Raw genomic sequence first — 26,352 nt, 5'->3', positions numbered from 1 at the left:
AGTCCATAAGTTAATCTTGAGACTGGCGGGGGTGGGAGTGTTACAGAGACCAGAAACCCACCCACACTGCATGTTCCCTTTGTTCTTCCTATCTGAGCTGCACAGCAAGCTTGCTTCGAGAGAAGGTGAAGAAAGGATTTGAGGAAGCTTTCTCTCCCTTTGGGCACAATGAGAGAAATTAGCCTTAAAAGATGTCAGAATAAAAGTGATTGTGGGGAGGTAGAAAGGACTCAAAAACCATACACTGAAGCTGGTAAGCCATGAGCAGAGGAAGAAAATGAATTTCACTCTATTAAAGGCTTAAGATGAGTTTGAGATTTGGTTACTGGTGAGCCTCTAAAGCTCGTATGGCTGAGTCTCTGAGGAAGCAGCAAGATGCCCTTCTTCAAGGAACTGGGAACGTCCTTCGTCAGCTCAAGGAATTCCACTACACCCCACAGAAGGAACAGAAGGGCCACATAAAGACAAGATGTGGCTAGCACTGAACCACGCAGTCTCCCTGGAGAGTTGGCTAGAGACGGAAGAAAGAAAAAAAATGTGCACGATCAACAAAAGAGAAAGGCAGACAATACTCTTGTACTGTCCCAAATAACCTTGCCCTTACAAACCAAATATGATAAAATTTTAAAAGAATTTTTCTAAATGCGGGCGCCTGGGTGGCTCAGTGGTTAAGCCGCTGCCTTCGGCTCAGGTCATGATCTCAGGGTCTTGGGATCGAGTCCCGCATCGGGCTCTCTGCTCGGCAGGGAGCCTGCTTCCTCCTCTCTCTCTCTCTGCCTGCCTCTCTGCCTACTTGTGATTTCTCTCTGTCAAATAAATAAATAAAATCTTAAAAAAAAAAAAAAGAATTTTTCTAAATGCATTGGTGAGTTGGGAAGTAAAGAATCAAATCTTCTAAGACCAAATATGAGCCAAGAGCTGGAATTCAGAGAAGTGAGCTAATTCCAGAACTGGCAGCTGCCCTGGGACACCTGCTCAACTTCTGCGACCTTGAACTTCTGTTCTGATTTCCAAGAGGATATAGGAGATACAAGACAAAACTCTTAAGAAGGGAGTCTGAGAGGAAACGCTCTCTTTTTTTTTAAATTTGGTTTTAATTTTTTAAGGCTATTTGTTTTATTATTTTTTAAAGGTTTTATTTATTTATTTGACACACAGAGAGAGAACACAAGCAGGGGGAGCAGGAGAGGGAGAAGCAGGCTCCCTGCTCAGCAGGGAGCCCAATGCTCCCAACATGGCAGTTGATCCCAGAACCCCAGGATCATGTCATGAACCAAAGGTAAATGCCTAACTGACTGAGTCACCCAGGCACCCCAAGGAAATTCCTGTATACAGCTGGGATGAGGGCTATACCATATCTATAAGGAACACAGAAAACCAATTTTCCCTGCAGAATAGGACAGCAAGGAAAGGTGGCCTTTTGATCTTGGTTTTAGGTAATAGAAAGTAAATTTCACTCAAGAATTTTTAACCATAAATGTAGCCTTCATGTGGGTGTGCAGCATGAATTCACAATGCCTCTGTGGTCTAGACCTCAAGCCAAGGTTGTATTTTAAAATTGGTCCTGAACTTTGTAAATATACTAAAACCACTAAATCATATACTTTAAAAGGGTGAACTTCATGGTATGTAAATTATATCTTAAATACACATGCGCATATGTGCACACATATACATACATATACCTCATTAATGGGAAGGAAAAGTGGTTCCGAAATACAGAGCCTCCTGCTCAGCAAAAATAAATGTGAATGCTCTCTAAACAAACATACCTTCAATCCAACTTTATCATTTATTGATATGATTCTAAGGAAAAAGAGATCAATCATCATCAAAAGGCACAAAACATATAAGGAAAAAAAGGCATCAATGGGCAAAAGTCAGCAACCTAGACAAGCAAAGACTTCAAATACTGGAATTATCAGTCAAAGAATATAAATATATAAAACTCCATGAAAAGAAAGAATTGAAAATGAGAGAGAGACTATGAATAATGTCCAAAAGACATGAAAGAACTCTAAATGGAAATTATAGAGATGAATAAATTATAATAACTGAAATTAGGAAACCCAACAGATCAGACATGATTGAAAGAAGAACTAATAATTACAAGACACATCATGAGAGAATGTCCAGGTGATAAAAATATATATATAGAAAATACAAAAAAGAGATGAAGTGACAAGGAAGATAGAGTGAGAAAGTCTAACATATATATAACTGGAGTTCTCAGTGGGCCAGAGAGAAAAGAGAGAAATAGCAATATTTAAAAAGGTAATGGCTAAGAATTTTCCCAAATGGATAAAAATGAATCAAGTAAACTAAGGAATCCCAACAAATCCTTAAGAGACTAAATAAAACAAAAGTACAAACCCACATCATAGTCAAATTGCAGAAAACCACAGACAAAAGTATATCTTAAATACTACCAGTGGGTCCCTGGGTGGCTCGGTTGGTTAAGTGTCCGACTCTTGATCTCAGCTCAGGTCTTGATCTCAGTGTTGTGAGTTTGAGTCCTGTGCTGGGCACTAGGCATGAAGCCTACTTAAAACAAAACTAAACTAAACTAAACACCAAAAAAACAAAACAGAAGTAAAAAATATGACAAATCTTCTATTAGACTAACAGCTAATTTTTCAACAGCAACAATGGAAGCCAAAAGACAGTGGGTAAATATTTTCAATGTGCTGAGAGAGGAAAAACCAGAATTATACACTCAGTAAAACTATCTTTGAAAAATATCTTCAGGTTTGGGGCGCCTGGGTGGCTCAGTGGGTTAAGCCACTGCCTTCGGCTCAGGTCATGATCTCAGGGTCCTGGGATCGAGTCCCACATCGGGCTCTCTGCTCAGCAGGGGGCCTGCTTCCCTTCCTCTCTCTCTGTGATCTCTTCCTCTCCTACTGTGATCTCTCTCTGTCAAATAAATAAATAAAATCTTTAAAAAAAAAAAAGAAAAATATCTTCAGGTTAACTTACAAAATAGAAACATTTTCAGTCAAATTTCAGTTTATCAACAACCTCCACTAAAGGTAATTATGGAGAATTTATTTCAAGCAGAAGAAAAACCATGCTAGGTAAAAAGTCAAAAGAAGCAAGAACATATAATGAGCAAAGAAAATGGTACAAATGCACGTAAACACAAGCAACGCTGAATGTATAAAATAATTTCTCATTTGTGAGATTAATGAAACAAGGTAGAACAAATCCTGGAGAACACCTGTGCATAAGTCAGGAGGGGATAATCAGAATCATGTTGTTTTGAAGAGTGACTTTAAATTGTGTCGAAAATGCATTTTCATGTTTCTCAAAATGACCCTAATGAATAGAAAGAGGGTGTATCACTTTCAACTTGTAGAGCTTTCAATAATATGAAATTTCCATTGAGAGAAACCAACAAATATTGCCTAAAACCAAAACAATGACTCAGTAAATAGCAATATTGGCCCATTATTTAGAGGTATGGGCAGGATTACTGAAAGAACCTGCTGCAGGGGTTTAAAGTGATTGAGTCTGGGAAACAGAAAATGATGATGGTAGGAGTGGTCAGGTTTTTATACCACCCTCATAAAACATAGTGGATCTTTAAACTACGTATGGGTTTGATAAAACATAAAAATTTAAATTTAAAGACATCAGATAACAAGCCAGGGTAAATGTCTGCAGTGCATGATAAAAGTTCAGTATTCTTTTTTTTTTTTTTTAAGATTTATTTATTTATTTATTTATTTATTTGAGAGACAGTGAGAGAGAGCATGAGATGGGAGAAGGTAGGAGGGAGAAGCAGATTCCCCAACCACCCAGGCGCCCAAAAGTTCAGCAACCTTAATACACAAAGAAGTTTTTCAAATTCCTAAGATGGACATCTCACAGACAAAGGACAAGAACACGCGATTCACAAAAGAAAATGTATGATTGGGGGGTAAATACAGGACAGTGTTGCTGGAGAGAAAGAAAACACAAATCCAAACTAGAAAAGACTTTTTAAACTTTTAATATATTCATTTGTGCCTATCAAATTGGGAGAGACTCAAAAAATAGTTAAGATGCCATGTCACTGTAGACATAGAAGACGGGCACTCCCACACAGTATGGGGAAGAATGAAACTGGCCCATTCTTTCTGGTGAGAAACTTAGCGATCCACCCCAAAAAGCCTTAAAAACGGGCATATATTTCTACCCAGTAATTCCATTTCTGGAAATTAATTCCAAGGAAATTACTAAGGATGTACACAAAGTTTTAGGCATGGGAAAGTTTATTGCAGCACTGTTTATAATAATGAAAATTGGAAACAACCTAAATTTCTGCAATAGGAAGTTGGTTAACTTAATTATGAGACAACAGAATTTTAAAGGGATGGTCAAAATATATTACTGATACAGTTATAGATATGTACTATGTTCACCCTGTTCTGTTAAGTGAAGACATAAATTAAAAAACGGATTGTATCCTACGATCTTATGTTACTAAAAGTATATGTTTTTTAAAAAATGCATCTCCTAGGAAAAAGAACAACAACAACAGAAAGGCTGGTATCTTGGTAAAGGGACTCTAGGTCTGGAAATCACTTATAACAGCCTTTCTTTGGTCCCTAGACCTGCTCCCAGAGGTGGGTAAAGCCTGCAGACTTTCAACATAAAAGTGTCTCACTCAATTTGCTCAGAATCCAGCAATTTCTGAAACATATGCATGTGAGTTGCCCGGACTACCCAGCTGAAGGTTCACCTGTGTCTGGACTACCCCACCTCAGGGTACCCAGCACCTGTCGTGGCCACAGCTGGTGGCCTGATCAAAGACAGGTGCCCACAACCATCTCGCTACAGCAGCTAGAGACCAAACACAGCCCTGGTCAGTACTGCCACTGCTGGGCCCCGTTGACCTCAGAGACTTGTGGGCTTGTGATGCCCCTTCTACCCTCCTCCCCTCAGTCACAGGTGCCAAGGCCCCCTGGACTGATGAGAAACGTTGACCTGTACTGTCCTTCTTCACCTGGGGATCTCTCTCTTTCTTCCCCAAGGAACACATGAGGCAACACTAAAAAATTGCTGGCTCTCCCCAGACCTTGTGAATCTGTGTTCTCTACAGGAGGGTCCTGTTGTCTAAAAGGAAAAAAGCCTGCCTCCAGCTCCCTGCCTGGATCTAGAACTCCAGTGCTTCACAAGAGAAGCAGTGGGTACCGCACAGACTGTGGTTAAAGTCGGGTTGTCGGCATTAGACTTCTGGTTTTACCATGGACATGCTCGGTGACCTTTGACAAGAGACATAATTCGTCTGTGCCTTGGCTTCTTCATCTGTAACAGCACCTGGCTCCCTGGGCTATGACAGAGAACACACGGGGGAGAGCTTCCAAGAGTATCAGGTACGTAGTGAGTGCCGCATCTGTGACAGCTGTTCAGGGGATCTAGGTCTGTCAAGTTCGAACGAACACATTTAGAGATGACCTTGGCAGGTACTTCACAGTCTCCCAACCCTTCTCTGGGCAGCTGAGGTGGCCACAGACGTGAAAACTCTTCTGGAAGCTCAGAGCATTCCAGTGAAAAGACTGAGGTGGGTTGAGGGGCCGCTGGGGCCTTCTTCTGTGACACTCTCCCAGCAAGTGCAGAGAGAGGCTGGGGAGGCCCAGGGTGAGAGCCAGGCCCACCTCCAGCATGATTAGTCCCTGATGGCACTGGCCCAGGGTTCTAAAAGGGCAGTATCCCACTGCCCCATTTAGCTCTGGATGTCTCTCCACTTCTCTTATTGTCTATGAACTATTCTTCAGAAAAGGGTTTGCCAACCACGCAGCACACCAGGCAAGGTCTGCTTTCGTTGTGGACATACAAGCGCTTTCCATGATCCCATTTAGTCACCTGGGGACAACAATGGGTCAAATGTTAAGATATCTATTGAGGTGCAAGGATAAGTCCTTTCAGAAGCCCTGAGTGGTTGAGGGCTACCCTGGTTGAATTTTGTTTTCCGTGTAGCTCCCTATTCAGCATAGGTGTAAATCCCGAGGGGAGAGAAATTCAGAGTAAAGTGGACAGGGATCAGCAGGGATCTACCACAGGCAGGGGAAGCCATGCAGGAACCTGCTCTGGGGCTTAATGGAGAAGTGAAATGGCCCTGGAGAAATGGCAAGAAGGTTCAGTGCAGGCTTTGTAGTCTGGGCCAGACGGGGAGTGAGGAGAAGAGGCTGTGCTCCCAGACGCTCAGGGGTAGCCTCTGAGGTGGAGGGGCCCCTGGAGGCTGGCACCTTTCACCTCACTCATCCCTCTACCCAGACGGTCGGAGGCTGTTGCTCTCACCCCACTCACATGCCACGGCAACCGAGTCACACCAACCAGCCTCACACTGGAGCTGAGATGTCCCAGTTCCCCGGGTATCTTTTGAGCTGGAGGTACCATCTTTCCCTCCGCACTCAGCCCCCTGGGTCAGGCCCTTGCTTTCCCTTGTACTATGAATGACTATTCAGTTATCAAGAGATTTTCATTGCTTTGACTGCCCCCCACCCAAGTTGACAACTTCCACTTCTATAGTGTCTTAATGTTCCAAAACATCTGTTGGTAAACCAACATCAGGGATGCTGGCCCAGCCCAGGAGTAGGATTTCCTAATTAGCGGCTGCTACAGAGTCCACTCCTCACCACCCACCCCATGATTTGGGGGTTTTCAACTTGCATTGTTTCTGAGTGGTGGAGTGGGTGTGTACAGGGCGTATGCTGTGTCATCTGAAGAGGCGATTTCCTCCCAGAGGGCCCAGCCCGCCCCCACATGGCACCACCCCCGGCTCCCGCAGACTCCGTGTCACAGAGTGAGAGCAGCCTGCCTTTATTTTCATTTCCTCCCATTTGGATTCAGATTTCACAAAGGTCTGTTCAGCGCTTACCACGTGCTGAGTGTTCTCACAGGCATTTATCTCATTTAATGAGAACGACAGCTGGTCAAGTGGGTATCATGGCACCCAGGAACACTGGGAGGCAGAGAGGTTAAGTGGGGGTTCAAGGTCACGCGCTCAAGGGCGGATGACACAATCTGAACCCAGGTCTCATTCCGACATATCCCAGCTTATTCCATGACATGGGGCTTTAAGGCGCTGGTCAGGACAGTGTCCCTTGGTCTTCAAACTCCTTTGATAAGCCTATCTGTACTGCCCTGCTCCTCACTGAGAGTGACACAGTGTGCGACACATGGGCTGTGGAATCCGCCGGACTTGGTTTGAGGACAGCTGCACTTACTAGCAGGAAGACTGAGCAAGAAGACCTCTAACATCAGCTCCTCAGAGATAATTTTCATGGGTCATGAAAAGAATGATAATAAAGAAGAGTGGAGGCAGAATGGAGAATGAGTTTGAGGGACAAGAAAAACCTATTTTCAAAATAGGAAGTTAGAAGCGACATAACTTCCAAGTGGGAATGCCTGACAGGTGGTTGGTTAAATTTGGGACTGTCAATTAGAAGGAAGGATAAGAGGTAAGAAGGGAAAAGTGAGGGTCAAGGACTGAACTAAGAGGAACTTTGGATCAGAGGGAGAAGAAGAGTCAGTGAAGGAAACAGAGAAGACCAGGGAAGGCTAGGATGAATTAGAAGTAGGAGTCCGGGAGGGGATGAGTACCCAGGACAGAGCAGAGAGGCTCGGCCAGGCCTGAAGAAAGGCTGAAAAGCCAGGGATTCAACAAAGCCTTCAGGACTTTTCTGAGAGTCACCTGGCAGACAGAAGATGAAGCTCAGATTGCTTAGGGGTTAAAGCTCATGAGGGAAGGTTCTGGAACAGTAAGACACCGCCTGTCCAGCTGCAAATTTCCTGTTTCTGGCTTCCCCTTGGACCTTTCCTGGGATCCCTCAACTTGGAGAACACCCAGGAGAGCTGGGTGTCTCTTAGCCACACGGCTGTAGGTGATAGCATGGGTTCTTACACCAATGATAGGGAATTTCTTCATAACTTGAAAAGATTTTCTTCAGATTCAATTGCTCACACAGGAATTGAATTACAATTAAAAAGCTCCCTTTTTAATTCCCCTTTTGGCATGGCAGATGTCTATAAACCACAGGAGGAGGAGGATACTGTCCACAGGAACTTTATAGAAGGGAATTTTGCCCCTACTCTCAGAGCTCTAATGAAGAAATCCCACAGGTTTACAATCTACAAAGTACTTTTTTTACAGGATAATTTCAGAGGGGCTAAATTATCCTGACTTTCTGAGTGGCAGGTAAGATAGGAATTCTTGCCTGATTTTAGGAAAAGAAGGCTAAGACCCAGCACTGAGGTCACCTGCCTGGAGTAACCCAGAACTAAGCGGCAGAGTGGAGACCAGGGACCCACACCTTCTTTCTGGGGTCTTTGCTAGTTAACCACACCCAAATGAAACCAACGGGGACAGAGAGAAGCTCATCCAGCTCTTCCCAAACTAATTTGTGGCATGCAGCCTGCTTCGCTAGCTAGCATCCACAGTGTTTTGTATCATTCATTCTACCCGAAGTTGGGAAATTGCCAGGGTTAACCTTGGTGCCCCCATTCCTCTCTGAAAGTGACCCCTGCCCTTAGGAATCACAGCAACCAAGTAGTCTGACTTCAGATGACAAACAGGACCCAAGAGGGGCAGGAACAGTTCCAAGTCCACAGTACAGCCAGTGAGTGACATTTATAAATTAAAAAAAAAAAAATGTTTACTTTCATACTCATGAGGATGGCTATTACCAAGGGAGGAAAAAAAAGAAAAAGAAAAAGAAAAAGGGAAGTAATGTTGGTGAGAACTTAGAGAAATTGGAACCTTCATGCACTGCTGGTGGGAACAGAAAATGATACAGCCACTGTAGAACATGGTTTGGCCATTCCTTCAAAACTTGAACATAGGACTACCATATGATCTAGCAATTCCACCGCTAGGTACACACACGAAAGAATTGAAAGCAAGGAACCAAACAGATGTTTGGACACCTACGTTCACTGCGGCATTACTACAATAGCCAAGAGGTGGAAACAATGTAAGTGTCCATCGATGGAGGGATGGATAAGCCAAATGGGCTCTCTACATACAATGGGGTATCACTCGGCCTTAAAAAGGGGGGAAATTCTGACACCTGCTACATGAATGAAATTCGAAGACATCATGCTAGGTGAGATAAGCCAGTCACAAGAGGACAAGTATTATATGATTCCACTTACATGAGGTACGGGTAAGAGGGAAGGTCATAAAGACAGGAAGCAGAACAGAGATTTGCACATGGGCTGAGGAGAGGGAAGAATGGGGAGTCCTGACCTAATAAGTTCCTATCTGGGCTGATGAGACAGAAATGGGTGGTGTTGATGGGAGTACAATATTATGAATGTACTCAGTGCCAAGAACTTGTACACTTGAAAACGGTGAAAATGGCGACTTCTATGTTACGTATATTTTACCACAACGAGAAAAAACATATTTTTTTGAGCATCAACCACACATAAGACACTGTGGACTTTACCTCAAGGGTCCTATTGCTTTCAAGAGAGCTGAATGATGCCAATGTCGATAGCCCTGGGAGGTGAGAAGGCATGCAGCTGGGCGGAGAATGTGCCGGGGAGTTCGGAAGGTGCACAGCTGGGACCAGAATCCCATCCTCCCCTCCACGGCTGCACTCTCTCTCCAGATCGCCACCTTCACCCCAGGAATCCACCCAATGAGGGGGATTTCCTGCCGGATGGCCAGCAGGTGGGAGATGTGGGAGCAGGCAGGAACCTTGGGGGCATGGAGGGAAGGAGGCTCGATCTCACCGGAGGGCAGCCGCCTCCTCGGCTCAGCTGCTCTGGGCTGTGTTTTGAAACACTGCTGCGGATGTAATGATTCTGGGTGGAGGACGTTTAGGAGCCAAATGAGTTTGTGTGAACAAAAGGCAGCCCTCGATCGGGGACCGTCCAGGGCTCTCGGGGAGTTTCATTTCCTTCCTTGTTCTTGCCCTGAAAGGAGCAGCCCTAAGAAAAACTGTACACATTAAGAAGTGTTTAGACTTGGGACCCCATGATCTGATTTTTAAAAACAGATCCCCCTGGAACAGCCTCTGGTAATGAGAAGTATAAAATTCACCAGGCGTCTTATCCTCCCCTCCCTGTGACAGTCGGCTTTTGTCTAGCAGAGCATCCTCTAGGGAGCAAGGCAGGCTTGGGGGACTGAGCCGTGACCTGGGGTGGGGCTGGCCTGGAGCCCCTGAGTTTGCGGGCAGGCTTCCAGAAACACAATCGCCTCTGAGGTGGCCTGGGGGTGCTAAGAAGGGAAGCAGGCCAACCTCGACAGGAGAGGAAGAAGGAGGACTCCGATGTGACTGACCTCACGCTCCTTGCTTTAAAAATAATTCTATAGGCTTAAAAAAAAAAAAAAAGGCCTTGAGAAATAGCCCCAGGGTCAGATCAGAAGATTCCCATTCAATTAAGAAAGTAAAATAAGGCTCTCTGCCTCTCTCTGCCGGGTGGGGGGTGGCTCTATCTTGTCTCTGGGCGCTTCTATCTGGTGCCCCAGTGTTCTTTGCCCCACTCATCCTTTGAAAATATACACCCAGCAGAGGGGTTGAAGAGGAGGCTCTTGGGCAGGGGCAGTTTTGAGAAGGGGGCCTGTGGTGCCTGGAAGTGAAGCTGGGGGGAGACAAGGAAGCGGGCCTGTCTCCCGTGTTGTCACCCTAACATGCGCTCACACCCAGAGAGGAAGCCCGGTGGCAGAGCTCCACCAAAGCTGGGCCGCCAGCTTGGCAAAACAATAAAAAGGCCAAAGGAAAAACATCCTGGTTCCGAGGAGGAAGAGGGAGGTGGGAGGGAGGCTGGCGGGAGGACGAAATGAGATGCAGCCCTGGGCCTTCACACGCGGCGCGTGGCCCCCGACTTCGGCTAAGTCCTGCCGTGAATTTGCTCCGTAGCCCTGTGTGACGGGGCCCACGACTCTAAGGAAATTCAAGCAACATCACTTGTCTGGAAAGTTCACTGTGTTAGAAGATGTACACGGTGGGATGATGCCGCAGCACGGAGGGCCTGCTGAGAGGGGCAGGGGAAGGGAGCAGGACACGGCCTGTCCAAGGGTGGGGTGTTCTCATGGCCAGCCCCGTGGGAGCCCTTGGGGCTGCATGAATAAAACCTATTTAAAGACCAAAATCTAAAGTTTACTAATAGGTGGGGTGCCTGGTTGGCTCAGTTGTTAAGTGTCTGCCTTTGGCTCAGGTCATGATCCCAGGGTCCTGGGATCAAGCCCCGCATCAGGCTTCCTGCTCAGTAGGGAGCCTGCCTCTCCCTCTCCCACTCCCTCTGCTTGTGTTTCCTCTTTTGCTGTGTCTCTCTCTGTAAATAAATAAATAAAGTCTTTAAAAAATGAAGTTTACTAAGAGGCTTTTACAATTAAGATTGGGAAACTTGACATTCAATTCAAACATAACCCATCTTTTAAACCAGTTGTATGCCCCAGCTAGTTAAGAAAAAGAGAGAAAATCAAGAGAGAAGAAAGGAAGAGGGCAGGAAAGAGAAATAAAACAAAAAGGGAAGGGAGAAATCTACAGAGAAAAGAAAAGAGATTAAAGTTAGGGAGACTAATGACCAAAGCAGGGTCATGACACTGATGACGACAATGATGACCACAGCAGCCCAGACGAGTCACCATGCCGGGCATTTCACAAGGACTGTCCCAGTCAATCCTCACCACAACCCTGGCAGGTAGGTGCCATTATTAACCCCCATTTTGTTGATAAGGAAACTGAGGTGTCGAGAGATCAAGTAGATGGCCCAAGATTCCATAGCAAATATTACACTGGGACCCCAGCCCAGGTCTGTCTGACTCCAAAGGTCAATCTAAAAAACCTAAAATACAACAAACAAACAAACAAAAAACCTCCAAAACCCAGGGGAAAAAAAAAAAAGAATGAAGGATGAGAAAGGAAAGTGCACGACAAAGACAAAAAGACAAAGAGCTACAGGGAAATGGCAACCTAGTCTTAAAGGGCAAGCCAGGGAGACACAGGCAGGGCTCCTCAGATGGGCTTCCGGGGCATCTCCCTGGGGACGCCTGGATTCAAACTGCCATTTCAGGACCCAAGTACCATATCTTGGGAGCCTATGGGGCCCGCTGTCCAAAATGAATTAAGTGTATGGACAGGATCAGAAGAAAAAAGCAAGGGAGGGAGGGAAGAGCCGGTAGATTCCGTGTGAGTAAGAAAAAGCCGTAAGATACAGATAGTTGAGGCTCTGAATGTGTGATGGAGAAACTAATGGGACCATAAACAAGCAAAGGGAGGGCAGGTTCTTGGGGAGGAAGGAGTGACATGTCTGCGTTTATAACGGTTATCTATTGTGTTGAGAGTGAACCACGATATACGTGCACATGCTTGGCAGGCGGCTGAAGGCAGGGACCTGGATATCTGAAGAGAAGAAAGGTAGTTGTGGGAATCACCCCCTCAGAGAAAACAGGTGAAGCCATGCTGTGTCTTCCCTCCATGCCTCTGTTTTGTGGACCTCCCTACCTAAATGCCCTCCCTTTCTCTCGGGCTTCTAGCAAAATCTGACTCATTCCTCACAACCAGCTAGAGAACACCACTTCCAAGAAGCCTTCCCCAGAGAACTCCCTCCCTCTCAACTACTGTTTTAACTTGTTATACAATTATAATTTATTTGGTCATATTTCTACATCCTTTAGGAGAGACTGGCTCCTGGGAGGTGCTCAATAAATACTCGCTAAACTGAGTTGCAGGTGAAAGGTCAAGGGCAGGCCTGTGAAGAACATCCCACTTGGTAGGAGGGAGAGGAGATGAAAGAGCTAGTCACCCAGACCCGAAGCCACTGATAGGACAGAGATGGTAGACTGAAAAGAGGCCAGTAAGATTTTCTAGAATGTTCTCTCTCTCTCTCCCTCCTCTCTTACTTTCTACTCATCTGCCCACATGTACCTGCTTGCTGAAGACCCTCCTCACCCGGAGTAATAATAGTAAGGCCTGATGCATGCTTACAATGCCTCTCCATGTGGATGACCTTTCATCTCACCCAGACAGCAGCACTGTGAGGTGGACGGAACTGGCAGTATAGTCTTCTTTTCTGCAGATATGACAACAGTCTCAGAGATGGGATGCCTGGCCCGGCTCATAGTCAGTTCACTGTATTCTGACTCAAATTACTCGCTGTGTCTGCATTTAAAGTGCATTCACAGTCATAATTATATTTGCTCCTCCTCCTCCTTGAAAGCCTTGTCAAGGAAACAGGAGAGGTATTATTAGCCCCGATTCTAAACAGGGAAAGGAAGACCCAGGGACATGAGGCAGATGCCCCGGGCCTAGCTAGAAGGCAAAGGGGTTAAGACCGTCAGAGGTCGTGAGTTGCCACTGGCATTTCTCTGTCCTAACCCTGCCTGTGGCCATACACAGCAGCACGCCGTCACTGCCAGGCATGGCCATATTCTACATAATTCCCAGTCAACCACAGGAATTCACCTGCCAATGAACGTGGTCCTCTTGGAAGAGACCCCATTAAGACCATACTTACTCCAATAACACTGTTACTCCTCACGCTGTTTCCTAAGATCCTCTCATCTTTAACAGAGCCTAAGGAACAATCTTGGGTTTCCTGAATAATGACACATTTCCATCCCCTGGTAATGGATGTGGGTTATTCTGGAAACAGACAAAAATCCAAAACCCAATCTAATGACTGATGCAGTAGACCGAGATACGTGACCCCATTTTGGTTCCAGGATGAGGTTTAAGGGCAAAGAAAACACCTGTGAGCTGCTGATGACCCAGGCACTGGCTCCACAGGTCACTCCTGACTCCTTCAAATGCTTTTTGAGGGCTGTGTCAATAACCTCCAAAGATTCTGATCTGAAGGAGGTCTACCCTTTGGCCCCAGAGGTCCTACTTTGATTTTAAAGGCCTTTTATTTTTAAGTCACCCCTCACATAGTGCTTTTATTGAATCCTAATTAAGCCAGTCTCTTCAGATGATTATGGGTGAGGGCTATATTGATGGCACCTAGTTTTCTGTCTTCAAGTCTTCAAATCTTGCTCTTTCCTCCCTGCATTGGAAGCTAAGGATGGAGAGAAACTTCTAGGAATACCAAGAAGTGAGGCTGGCAGGGCCCAGGGTCAGCGTAGGCAGATCAAGGAACAAATGTCCTTGGAAGGTGGACTTGAGCCCTTTACATCTGGAACTTGTCCCCCATCCAGTGAACCTGGAGGTGAAGGGTGTATTGTCGTCAACACAAAGGTCAGGATAGACAGGCATTGGTTTCAGCAGCATCACCATGGCCCCAGAATTTACAGAGCTCCCCTACCCCAGCAACAAGCAATCCGTTTCACAGGGATAGAGGACACTTACATTCCGTAAGTAGGGCCCACTAATAGCCCCTTTGACAGATAAGAAACCAAAGGCACAGAGAGGCTGAGTAATCCACCAAGGTCCCCCAGCCTGCAAGTCTGAACTGAGGCTGCCTGCCTCCCAAACCTGGACCTCCCCAGGTCCATGACTGCAAAGCCACAGGGCTCTTATCCACACCCTGGCAAGAGATGATTCCAGAACATGTCTCACCACATGGCATAACAAAAGTCCTGGTGGCTCAGAGGCTACAGGAATGACATTCATGCCCACCTTGAGCTGTTTCCATCTCCCTCTACCACTAAGGGAAGGAAAAATGGAGTGGTTTTCAGTACTAGCCTAACTCATGATAATCACTAGTAACAACCTTGTGCAAAGAACAACGTCCAACCATTCCAACCCGGTGTCTCTCTCCTGTATTCCCGCTATTCTGTCCTCCAAAGGGACTGCTTCAATGCACAGGGACAAGGACGGCCCAGGGTCAGCCAGTGAGCTTGACCCTGGCCGCCTCCTCTTCTAGTCACCTGTCTTCCTCCTTGGTCTTCATCTCCCGACTTATCAAAGACATTGAGCAGAAATCTGCCACACGTGTCAAATCTGTCTCCGTGCTTCCAGTAGCCCAGTTCCTTCTCAGCAGAGACGCGGGGGCTGCTGTTATTCAGGGTCTCCAGTGAGATCCAAGTCGCCCCTCAAGGCCCCCGCAACCGCAGGAATGGAGAACACAGAGCCTGCCTGCCACACCACCCGACCTGGTAGCCTTCCTCGAATATTCTTACGTGGTGGGAAAGCGAGGAGAATACCATGAAGCTCAGGTATCCCAGAACCCAAGTATAGAGCAAAAAGAATGTGTCCATTTTTAACAGCGTGTGTGGAGTTAGAATGGGCTTTTCAGCTCCTTAGATCTACTGACAGGAGCCCTAGGTCTCGTGGGAGCTGGTGCTCCTGCAGTATCACCTGGGTAGTGGGTCGCCACCAGCTGGACAGACGCTTCCTGGGCCAAGGCTGAAGACAGGTATAACCCAGTCCTCCTCTCAAGGAGCTAGAGGTCCAGCAGGCTCACAGGTGTCCCTCACACAGGTTCCACAGCTCCCGGACCCTCAGCTAGGAAGCCAGGTGTTGAGTCTCCTCACATGTCAGGCCAGCATTATGGAAGTCAGAACGTATTCATAGGATAAACCTGATACCCTTAGAAATAAAGCTTTCAGCATGGGATGGACCACACTTTATTTCATAAGTAAGAAAATGGAAGGCCCAGAGCAGGAAGCAATAGGCCCAAAGTTACCCCGTGTCTAAGAGGCAGAGCCAAGCCTTGACCCTGAACCTTCTGGTGCCTCCGGCCCCTCCCATTGCTGGAGCAACACTTCCACAATGAGCTATAGCTCTGTCACTGTCACGGTTGTGAAATTGCTTCCCCGGTTTCCAGAACTTTTCCAGGAACAACTGTGTCTGTGAAATGCAGCCAGTCACATCACTCCGTTGGAAGCGTCTGGATTTGTCAGATATCTCCCAATCTAAGGTGACCTCTAATCTTGTACCATGCCCTGAACAAAGAGACCAAAAGTTTCTGAGCACAAAGTAAAATTTACTCACTTTGGCTAGAAATCAACCAGGGTAGATGAACCAAAAGAGTGAGAGCCTTTTTCCCTACTTAGTTTGGAAATAAGTCCATCATTTAATGAATGAAGAAAGCTTTTTTGAGAGAGAGAGAGAAAAGGAGGGGAGGGGAAAAGGGAGAGGGAGAAAGTGAATCTGGAGCAGGCTCCACGCCCAGCACAAAGTACAGGGTTCCATCTCAGGACCCGGAGACCATGACCAGAGCTGAAATCAAGAGTCAGGGGCTTAACCAACTGAGCCACCCAGGCACCCCAAGGAAGCTTTATAAAGGTCCCTTCAAACCCAGACAGTCTAAGATTCTCTGAAGGTAAAGAGAATTCTCAAAATGTTCTTGTAGACTGAAAACTGAAATCTAATTTTGCCTTGTATGTCACAATTTAAAGGATCAATTATTGCCAATGAAATGACTCTCATTTAGAAAGATACAAGGTCTCTGTGGCATTCTCTTGCTCTACCCCAAATCTTGCATTCCAGTTCTTTCTAAAATACTGTGTTTCCCTTCTGCCTGGCCACTTTGCCCACAGCATTTGGCTCGGCTGCCTTCCTGCCCAGACAGAGCCCCCTAACACAACACGGCGGAGGGCTGCTGCCCACTCTGGAGGAACCCACCTCCATCAGGGGTGTCCGCCATGTTCCTGCTGGTTGGATGCCCCGCAGAGTCAGACACCCACCAAAATATCTTCTCTTTAACTTGATTCAGACCACAGAATGAGGTGGAGCCCCAGAAACTTCCAGAAATGTGGTTAGAGGAGAGATGTTATGATTGGCCACACCCAACACACACACAAACACGAACACACACACCATTATCTGAAGACATCTGGATAAAAAAGAAAGGCAGGAGAAATGTACTGTGTTTTAATCAAACTGCCTGGTAATACACAGGGTGTGGTGAGATCTACATAATCATACAATGCTGTTGAAATAATCTGGTACCGTTTCGTTGTAAGGTCAGGAATTTTAACAATTTCCACATCTAGGAATTAACACTAAGCAAATAATCAGAGACGAATATAAAAACTGATGAACAGATATGTTCATCACAGCATTATTTATGACAGTAAAAAATTGGAAACAGTTATATAGCCAATAAAGACATAGCTAAAAGTTATAATGAGACAGTATCCTTTCTAGATATCATACAGAAATATACATGTGGCATATATATGGGGAGGCTGTGGGGGTGTGTATCCTATTTTTTTTAAGTAAGCTCTACATCGTGGGGCTCAAACTCACAACCCCAAGATCAAGACATGCTTTACGACTGAGCTGGCCAGGCACCCCTGTGTATCCTATTTTGAAATATATACTTTTATATTCCTTATAACTGAGAACTATAATAATTGCTAATGTTTTAATTTGCTTCTAATAGTTGGAATATAGGTGATATTTCATTTGCTGCCTTCATTTTTCTGTAACTTCCAAATCATATATGCTACACCTATAAAACTTACATAATCAGAAAAAATAAGTGTTATGATTTTTAGTTTATAATTTTTTAATGTTACACTTTTCAAAAGGCAAAGATGAAGAGGCTTGAAAATACCTCAATGCTCGCACTTTGTCTTCAGCCTCAGTCAAAAATGTCACCTCATGGCCTCACTGTTGACTGATAGCAAGGCAGGCTTCCAGAGGAAACAAATGTCAGAGAGAAGGGGACCCCTGACTGACAGGGAGAGGCATCCTCGCCTTCTGAGGGCTCCTGGGCCAACAAGGGAGCAGGAATGCAAGCAACAAACACACTAGAGACATACATCTAAACCCCGAACTCCAGAGACCCCCCCCCGACCACAGCAACACCCCAGCCCAGGCACCCCAGACTGCCCCACAGTAACAATGCAGCCCCTCTGCCGTCTGTGCTGTCCCTCGGCTGGAGGAGACCGTGCAGTCCGCTGTCCTACTGCACTGAGAGGTAAAGTATGAGGAAGGTATTGCCCATTCGTGTTCAAAGATCCAAGAACATGAGGGCTGCTCAGTCAGAGAAATATTACTGCAAGCATGTGTTCTTCTTTCTCCCTTTCCCTTTATCATCAATGGTTCCCTTTAGCATCCATTTACTCAACAAATACCATGAGTGCCTACCATGTGTCAGGCACTGAACTAGCCCTGCCTTCCCACCTTCATTTCCTGCCTTGTCTTCCCAGTCTCCTCTCCACATCACTCCTCTGCTAAAACCCCTCATGGGGCCAAGCAGAAAATCTGACTGTCCTACCGTGGTTCTCAGGACCCTACGTGATCTAGCCATAGCGGCCTTCCTTCTTTCCAAACCCAAGACACGAAAGCTTATTCTGGCCTTCGCATTGGCTGTTCCCTCTGCCTAGAGGACGGTTGCACACACCGTGCACCCAGTCTGCAGGACAGAATGGGGTCTGGAATGTTATACGCAACTGCCTGGCGTGGTTAGAAGGGGATGCAGCCAAGAAGAGGCTGGAGAGTCAGCAGGGCAGGGGCTGCAGACCTGGTATCCCAGCAGGGAGTCCGGATTTTTTATTTTATTTTATTCTAAGTACAATGCAAAGCCCTTGGAGGGTTTTCGGCCTGAGAGTGAGGTGACCTGAATTACATTTAAGAAGATTGCCCTGGGCCCTGTGAACAGGATCAGAGGGACAGCATGCATGGAGGCAGGCAGAGCAAAACAGAGCTGTGGAGATTGTGAGGGCAGATTTGCGATCTGTAGAGAAGCAGAAGCAACTGGAGTCTCCTCCCTGCTCCCCCAGAACAAAGATGCAGAGGGTGAGGGAAAGAGACACATGCTGAATGCTTGTCAGCTTCTGATTTAAGACCCTGTCGCCATCATCCCCTCGGCCAGGAAATCACCAGGCTATCCGGCCATCCTCCTGTAAATGGTCCCTGCTTTGCTCCCTTCCATGTCCACTGCCCCCATTCTAGTCCATGCCTTCAGTGTTTTCCTCCCAACATGCTGATAAGCTGCCTGCTAGCATTCCCAGATTTCTGAATTAAGTCCCAGACTGTAGGAAGGACAGACCCACGTGTGGTTCATCTGCGAGCCCCAGCTCCAAGCACAAAGGAACACTGACCAAGCAAACAGTACTGCTCCTTCCTCAAGAGCTCTCATCCTCAGATGAAAACAAATGCTGCAAGCAGGCCTTTAAAGCCCTCCTCAATCGGCCCGAACCCACCTTTCCAGTCTGGTCTTCACTCCACTGACTCTGGACCCTAACAGGTGCACTCTTCCCTGGACTTCCTGGCTACTGACCACTTCCAAATGAAAAGTCAAGCTTTTCAGGTGCACCTGCGTGGCTCAGTCGGTTAAGCACCTGACTCTTGATTTCAGCTCAGGTCACGATCTCAGGATTGTAGGATGGAGCCCCTAGCTGGGTTCCTACTCAGTGGGGAGTCTGCTGGAGATTTTCTCCTCCCCCCTCCCTCTACCCCTCATGACCCCTGCACCTTCGCTCTCTCTCTCTCAAATAATTTTTTTAAAAGATTTTATTTATTTGACAGAGAGAAACACAGCCAGAGAGGGAACATAAGCAGGGAGAGTGGGAGAGGGAGAAGCTGGCTTCCCACTGAGCAGGGAGCCCGATGTAGGGCTTGAACCCAGGACTCTGGGATCATGACCTGACCGAATGCAGATGCTCAACAACTGAGCCACGCAGGTGCCCCTCTCTCAAATAATTTTTTTTTTTTTTTTTTTTTTTTTTTTTAAGATTTTATTTATTTATCCGACAGAGAACACAAGTAGGCAGAGAGGCAGGCAGAGAGAGAGAGAGAGAGAGAAGCAGGCTCTGCATTGAGCAGAGAGCCCGATGTGGGGCTCGATCCCAGGACTCTGGGATCACGACCTGGGCTGAAGGCAGAGGCCTTAACCCGCTGAGCCACCCAAGGGCCCCTCAAATAATTTTTTTAAAAGATTTCATTTATTTATTTGACAAAGAGAGAGAGTGCGCATAAGAGGTGGGGAGGGGTAGGGGGAAAAGGAAAAGTAGACTCCCTGCTGCACAGGGAGCCCAACATGGGGCTCGATCCCAGGACCCCGGGATGACAACCTGGGCCAAAGGCAGATGCTTAACCAACTGAGCCACCCAAGCATCCCTAAAATAAATAAAATTTTTAAGAAGGGAAGGGAAGGGAGGAAAAAGGAAAGGAAGGGGAAGGAGTAGAAGCTGGTCTTGAGCTTTGTAGTATGCGGGGTTTTGCTGATGCCAATACCCTACCCTCTCTGTGCTACCCATATCCCAGTCCACACTCTCCTCCTGCCCACATGTCCGGCCCCCAGCAGCCTCTCCACCTCTCCAGTCACCTCTCTCCACACCATTCCTTCAGTCAGTGGGATCTTGCGAGCTTTCTGGATCACTAACACACCATCATTTTACTGGTTCCAGCGTGGATGCTGGTGTCCCAACAAAACTCCCGTCTGTGGGGGGCTGCACATCACCTGGCAGAGCTCCCCACACATAGAAAGGACTCTATCAGTGCTTTCTGGTTTACAGATTAGCCAGACTGACACAGCCTGACACACCGGCCCCACTACAACAAAAGAAGAGGGAAAAGCCATGATAGAAACATCTTTGTTCTGTCTGTGCAAGATGAAGAGGGAATGGGTCGGACAGGGCATGCACAGCCGTTAGACAGAAAATGATTTCACCGCCTCTGAATCGGGGTACCATCCAACCTCTCCTAGTGAATGAGGTTGTGTAACAGCTGCCGCTTAACATCAGCCCAGCACAGAGCCTAGCGAGAACATCATTAACTCATTTCGGCAGGGCCCATAATTAACAGTGTAACCTCTGCTATCAATACCATATGGACTGGCACACAGAGAGGGCACAATTCACCATATCTACATAAAATGACATTTCATACACATAGACAGACTTACGGTCTTGTCTTGAGCAATTTCCAAAAAAAAAATTTTTTTTGTTTGGATCTCTACTCTGTAGGACAACCTGTCCCCACCCACCACCACTTCCATAGCCTCCTCCTGCCTCTGTGCCCTGATCTCCAGGAAAGGGCAGGAGCAAGGGACCAAGGAAGAGAGGAAGCAGCATGCTGCACTCGTCCTGGAGATCCCATTGAGAAGACCAAGGGTGCACCGTTCTCAACTGTGGTGAGAACAAATGAATCTGGTCAAACCCATCTGAATTTTGGTTACTCCGTGTACCGTGTGATCCAAGCTCACCAGGCTTCCACTCCGACTACTGTGAAAGAGCAGGGCTCCCCCTTACAGGACTTTTTTTGAGGCTTAAATGGGAAAGCGCCAACCAGACCCCACGGGTGCTCAAAGCTGCAAGTCCAAGGACAACCCCAAACTGGTCTCCTTCCCTGAAGTGGGGTGGGCAGAGCGAAGCCACGGAAGAAGGCAGTAAGCGGCTAACAACCACAACTGCCATCTGTTCTCTGCTCGCTTTGTGAGAATCTCTGAGACGGCAGCAAGTCAGCTCCAAGAACTCAGCTCCCAGCCGGCTCAGCAGGGCTGCTGAAGTCACAGGGGACGGCACAGGCTCCTTCCCCAGCCCCCCAAGCCTAGGTATGAAGTCACTGCCCAGCTGGGCACCAGACCTCTTTTGTTCTTCCTCTACCCACATGGTTCAGGTCTTGGGCAGAAAATACCAGTTCAGCATTTGCACGCCCATCGAGGGAAGCAGTAAAAGGGCTCTTGCAAGGTTAAAAGGATGTGGCTTTTAAACACACCAAAAACACACCACATACACACACACACACACACACACACACACACGCCACAGAAAATCCCTTTCCCCACACGCTTCCTTCTATTTGGAGCAGCGTGCATCAGTGCAAGTGGGCTTCTCAGGAATCCCCACCACGACCGCCCCCAGCCTCAGCACATGCTCTTCCCTTCGGGGTCCCCTCCCGCCCAGCCTGGGCCGCTGCCCCATGTCATGCTTCTCCCTGCAGCTCGGGCTAGTTGGCCTGAAAAGTTAGAGCACTTCAGGGGACAGCTATGTAAGGAGGGGCCGGGCTCACAGCGCTTCCTTTGCTCCAGGGAGCTGCATTTTTCTAAGATTATTATTCCTTGGGCTGGCTGCTCAGCTACTCAGCGTCATTTCCCCTTTGGGTGGGAAAGTTCTTTTCTTTTGCATTGATTCTCATTAAGACTTAAGCCTTTTTCATCCCCTTTCATCTGCAGATCTCACAATTAAAGCATGGTCCACGGAGCACACAAAAATCAAGGCACATACACTTAAGCACTCAGAGCTGTGGCTCAGGAAGTCCTAAGTTGTTCAAACACACACACCCCAAGAAAAAGAAAATCTCTAGGACTTAGCATCTTCTCCATCTCCACCGGCTCAAACACCAGCCACGAATTTCATCTGAATAGTCAGCAGGGTGATAGGTGGGTACACAAGTAGGGGATTTGCCGACGAAGGCAGGCAGACACCCCACAGATGGAACACAAGTACGCTTACTCAGCAGCAAGAGTCCTGCCCTCTGCCAAGATGAAAAGGGCTAGAAATGGCCCCCAAAGAAGAAAAGGACATTTCTGGCCCCTGCTGTTGACACCCAATATCCAGAAGCCTCAGCCATGAGTGCCAGGCACTGACCCCTGGTATGCCCACAGCAGAAGGGGCTACAGGCAGTTTCCCCAACAATCAAATGAAGCACATTATTTCTAAGACTTGGGGCTCATTACCAGCAGGAGCGAGCACCTCCCCCAAACACAAAGTCATTACTACAGACTCACAGAAATCACTTACTGCTGGCTCTCTTGTTCACTGCCGTTTCCCTCTAAGTGACGTTGTTTGAACCACCACTAGAAACCAAGCACAGGTCATGTTGGATCCTCAGCCACGGTTAGAAGCTTCTAGCAGTTTTCAACAGGTAATCAATTTCCTCTCTTAACCTCGCCTTTCTAACATCCCACCTGAGATTCGGTCTTAGGTCTCCTGAAGAGCAGGCATGACTTGGGTGGGCTTTGCAGGGGGTGCCAGGAGAGACCCACTTAGGTAGGGGAAGTTTTGGACTACTCTGGCTCCTGCTATCTGCTCTGGGGACTCCCAGGTGCATTCCTCCCAGGTGCATTCCTCCAAAGCCTCATGCACCCCAGGCCTCCATGGCTCTCAGCTTCCAAAATGTATCAAACTGGAAATGTTGCAAGGCCAAGACTAGCAGTGTTACTGCCACACCTAGGAAGAAGTGTGGGTCCCTTAGGGCAGGGGGATGTCCCTAACTAGCAAAAGAGATCAGCCCCAATTCTTACCTGCTGCATCCTCCTAAGCCAGTTCCCTCCACTATCCCTCTGCCTGTAAGGCCCAGCTTTCTGTGATGTGTAGGGATACCCAGCTGTGAAACGGAAGCAGACTCGAGTGCAAGCCTTATCCAGCCAGTGTCCCCACAAATCAGCATCCTTCCACCCATCCCTAATAAGATGGGACTCCGCAGCTAAGAATGCCTGACCACCAACCAGAGAAACCTGCCCCCAGCTCTTGGGTGTCTCCTCTGGAAGGGCCTTGATCCCCTCCCTGTACTCCGTCTCCACTTAGAAAACTCACAACATACTACACAGTGTTCCTTAGTTACTTTTCTAGTGTGGGAAAGCCTGGGAATGTTCTCTTTCATGTTAAGTTCCCCATGGAACTTAAAACAATGTACGTTGTACAATGTACGTTGTAAGTCATCTGGAGTCAGAGTCACAGTGGGTATGTCTCTGATCAGTCTTCTAAAGCTTCTTTCTCCCCTCCCTTTCCTTACTGTTCTGAGTTTCTCAGTCTTGGGCCAGTGACTTAGAAATTCACAAGGACAAGGCATTCTGCAATGACGGGAATACTACTGAATACGGAGCTGAGTTTTTACTGGGGGTCTGACCTTTTTTTTTTTTTTTTTTTTTTACTTTTTTCTTATTTAAGAAGGGGAAGCATCCCTAGGTTCAATGAAGCCAGCTAATTCCTATACCAGATAGTGTGTGTGATATGATAAACTTAAATGAAGTGCCAATTAGGAAAAGGAAATCTTCTCAAACTTCACCTAAAATTCAAATCAATATCGGTGTTGCCAGCAACCTTGCTTTTCTAGAATGACCCTGAGAGAGAGGGTATGCCTTGTGTCACTCACAGGAAGGCAATGGCTAACACCACATTGCTGACTGTTCAAAGCACTTGTCCTTTATTTTTACTTTCATTTTGTCGTGCCATCACTAGGAGGCTAGGGGGAACAGGAATCATCACTTCCATTTCACAGATGGAGAAACTGAGATCAAAAGCGGTGACATTCCCAAGGTCATAATGGTATTGTGTTTGGAATTCCACTGGGTCCTAACCATTTCTTCCAGATCTAAAGAAGAAAATGCATAAAAAGGTCCAGAGGAGAGGGGGCAGGTCCCTTTCTGAGCAGGATAGGCAAAGGCTATGAATGGAGCAGAGGCCCACTGGGAAAGCAAAGAGGTGGGGGGGGGGGGAGGAGGAAAGGCTCAGGGACAGTCCAGTGTCACTGTTTGCCCTGCAGGGGTTTGCCCTTGCAATCCCCCACCTCCACACCATCGCCCCGTCCCTCCTCTGCATTTAGAGTGAACCAGTAGAGCGTTGTGTTTCCAACTACCTCCTTTGTCCTTTCCAATATCCTCAAGGCTAGAACTCTTAAAAATCAGGTATTTATATTTAAAAGTTAGGCTCTGTACCTGGAGAGGCCATTTCTGTGTAGCTACAGGAAAAGAATGGAATTGGGGAATTGACGGGGAAGATGTTATCACCTCCGAGGTGGGAGAAGCACTTTTGGAAGGTCTGCGGTGGGGGGGTTCGGTTCTTTTCTATTTTTCAAAGGGAGGTGTTGTGGGGGAGAGGTCTGGGGTGCATCACGGAAGACAAGTTTTCTTCCAAAGGGTGGGGGAGAACAGGGCGGTCACACCCCCAGACTCGCCACTGGCGAAAGCGTCTAGGAAAGCCACTCTCCCGCTCGCCGCCCTCCCAGGCTGCCCACCCCTGGGCCACCCCCACCCCCCAACCAGGGACCCGGGTCAGCGGCGGGGGCGGGGGGGGCGGCCGAGACCGAGCTCGCCGGAGGGCCTAGGGCGGGGGATGCGGCCCAGAAGCGCGCCCACGCCCCCCAGCTCGAGGCTCCTCGGCGCCCGGCCGTGGCTCTCACTCACCCGCGCTCCCGCCTCGGCGGGCCCGGCGCGAGGGTCCCCGGCGTGCGGCGGCGGCCAGCCCGAGGGCCGTGCGGCTGGGGCCGGGGGACGCAAGCCCGCGGCGCTCCCGGGGTGGCGTGGGCGGCGGCGGCGTGGGCGGCAGCTCGCGCTCGGAGCGGGGCTCCAGCGGCCGCGCCAGCCCTGCTCCTGCGAGGGGCGCCCCGCTCGGCGCGCGGAGGGCCGGGGAGGGCGGCCAACCCCGCGTCCCGGGGGCGGCCGGCGGCAGCAGCAGCAGGAGCAGCAGCGGCGGCAGCAGCAGCAGCAGCGGGCGCGGGAGCGGCGGCGAGGCCATGGTGGCGGCGCCCGCCCGCGCTCACATGCCCGGCGCGCGGGGCGGGCGCGGGGCGGCCGCGGGTGCGAGGGAAGCGGACGGCGGGCGCCGCGCGGGGCCGGGGAAGTGAGCGAAGTGAGGCAGCGAGCGCAGTCCCCGCCTCAAAAGTTGTGGGGAGCCGCGGGCGGGCGGCCGGGGCCGGGCGGGCGGGCGCGGCGGAGGCGGAGGCGGCCCCGGCGCCGCTACATGCTAATTAGCCCGGGCGGGCCGCGGGCGGGCGGGCGGCTCCTCCTCGGGTTGACATCACCGGCCGAGCGCGGCCGGGCCGGGGGCGGGGAGAGGGCAGGAAGGGGGCGGGGGCCGGCCGGGGACCGCGGGGTGAGGTCCGCACAGCCGGCCAACTTTGCTCTCGCTCTCTCTCACACACACACACATACACACACACACACACATACACACACACACACACACACGCAGACACACACACACTCCCTCCCCACCCCCATTAGCGTTGCTCTGCCATTGGGAGAAAAATCAGAAAAACCGAGTCCTCCCAATCGGGACCGGAATTTCCCAACTCCTTGAATGCCCAGTACGTGGATGAAAAGCGGGTACTGGGTGATGTGGTTAGCACTAAGCAGATTGTACAAAGTGCTTTGGTGCGTGAGAGAAGTGGAACCTGTTCCCCTCTCCCCACCGCGCGCGGCCACTGCCCTTAGCTAATTGGAACTGCCACCCTCCCCTCCCACCATCACCACTCCTCCTCCAGGCCCCAGGGCTGGTGCTGGGTTCGCTGCTGCCAAGCCTAACACCTCATCCTTTGCCCAACGCGGGAGTCACCTTATTCTCCAGAGCCTTCTCAAGCCTGGACTCCTTCCCATTGAGACCACTGCCTTTGGCTCAGACCTAGAGTTTTGCAGAAATGTCACCTCCAGGGCACCCAAACAGGTCACCGGGAAAAGAGAAATGAATTCGGGCATGGCTAGGCAAACTCATAATCAGAAAAGGGGTTGCAGATAGAAAATTAAACAAAGGGACACACAGAGATCACTGAATTTTAAATGAATACTTTCAGGGGAGAGATT

The 26,352-nt window shown here is 48.4% G+C and overlaps 1 protein-coding gene across 2 annotated transcripts in view; it reads right to left on the bottom strand.

The window, feature by feature from the left end:
• Nucleotides 1-25,512, bottom strand: part of HEG1 (heart development protein with EGF like domains 1) — an 87,368-nt gene extending 61,856 nt beyond the window's left edge. For both annotated transcript variants that reach the window (XM_082698818.1, XM_082698819.1), the window contains exon 1: nucleotides 24,958-25,512. In XM_082698818.1, coding sequence (XP_082554944.1) covers nucleotides 24,958-25,288 — 331 coding nt within the window. In that variant the 5' untranslated portion in view covers nucleotides 25,289-25,512. The remainder of the gene's footprint in view (nucleotides 1-24,957) is intronic.
• Between the last annotated feature and the right edge of the window lie 840 nt (nucleotides 25,513-26,352).

This window comes from Mustela nivalis (genome assembly GCF_964662115.1).
Source record: "Mustela nivalis genome assembly, chromosome: 1".
In the NCBI taxonomy this organism is placed as follows: Eukaryota; Metazoa; Chordata; class Mammalia; order Carnivora; family Mustelidae; genus Mustela; species Mustela nivalis.
Note: the sequence above shows the minus strand (reverse complement) of the source record. Positions and strands in the feature narration are given on the sequence as shown.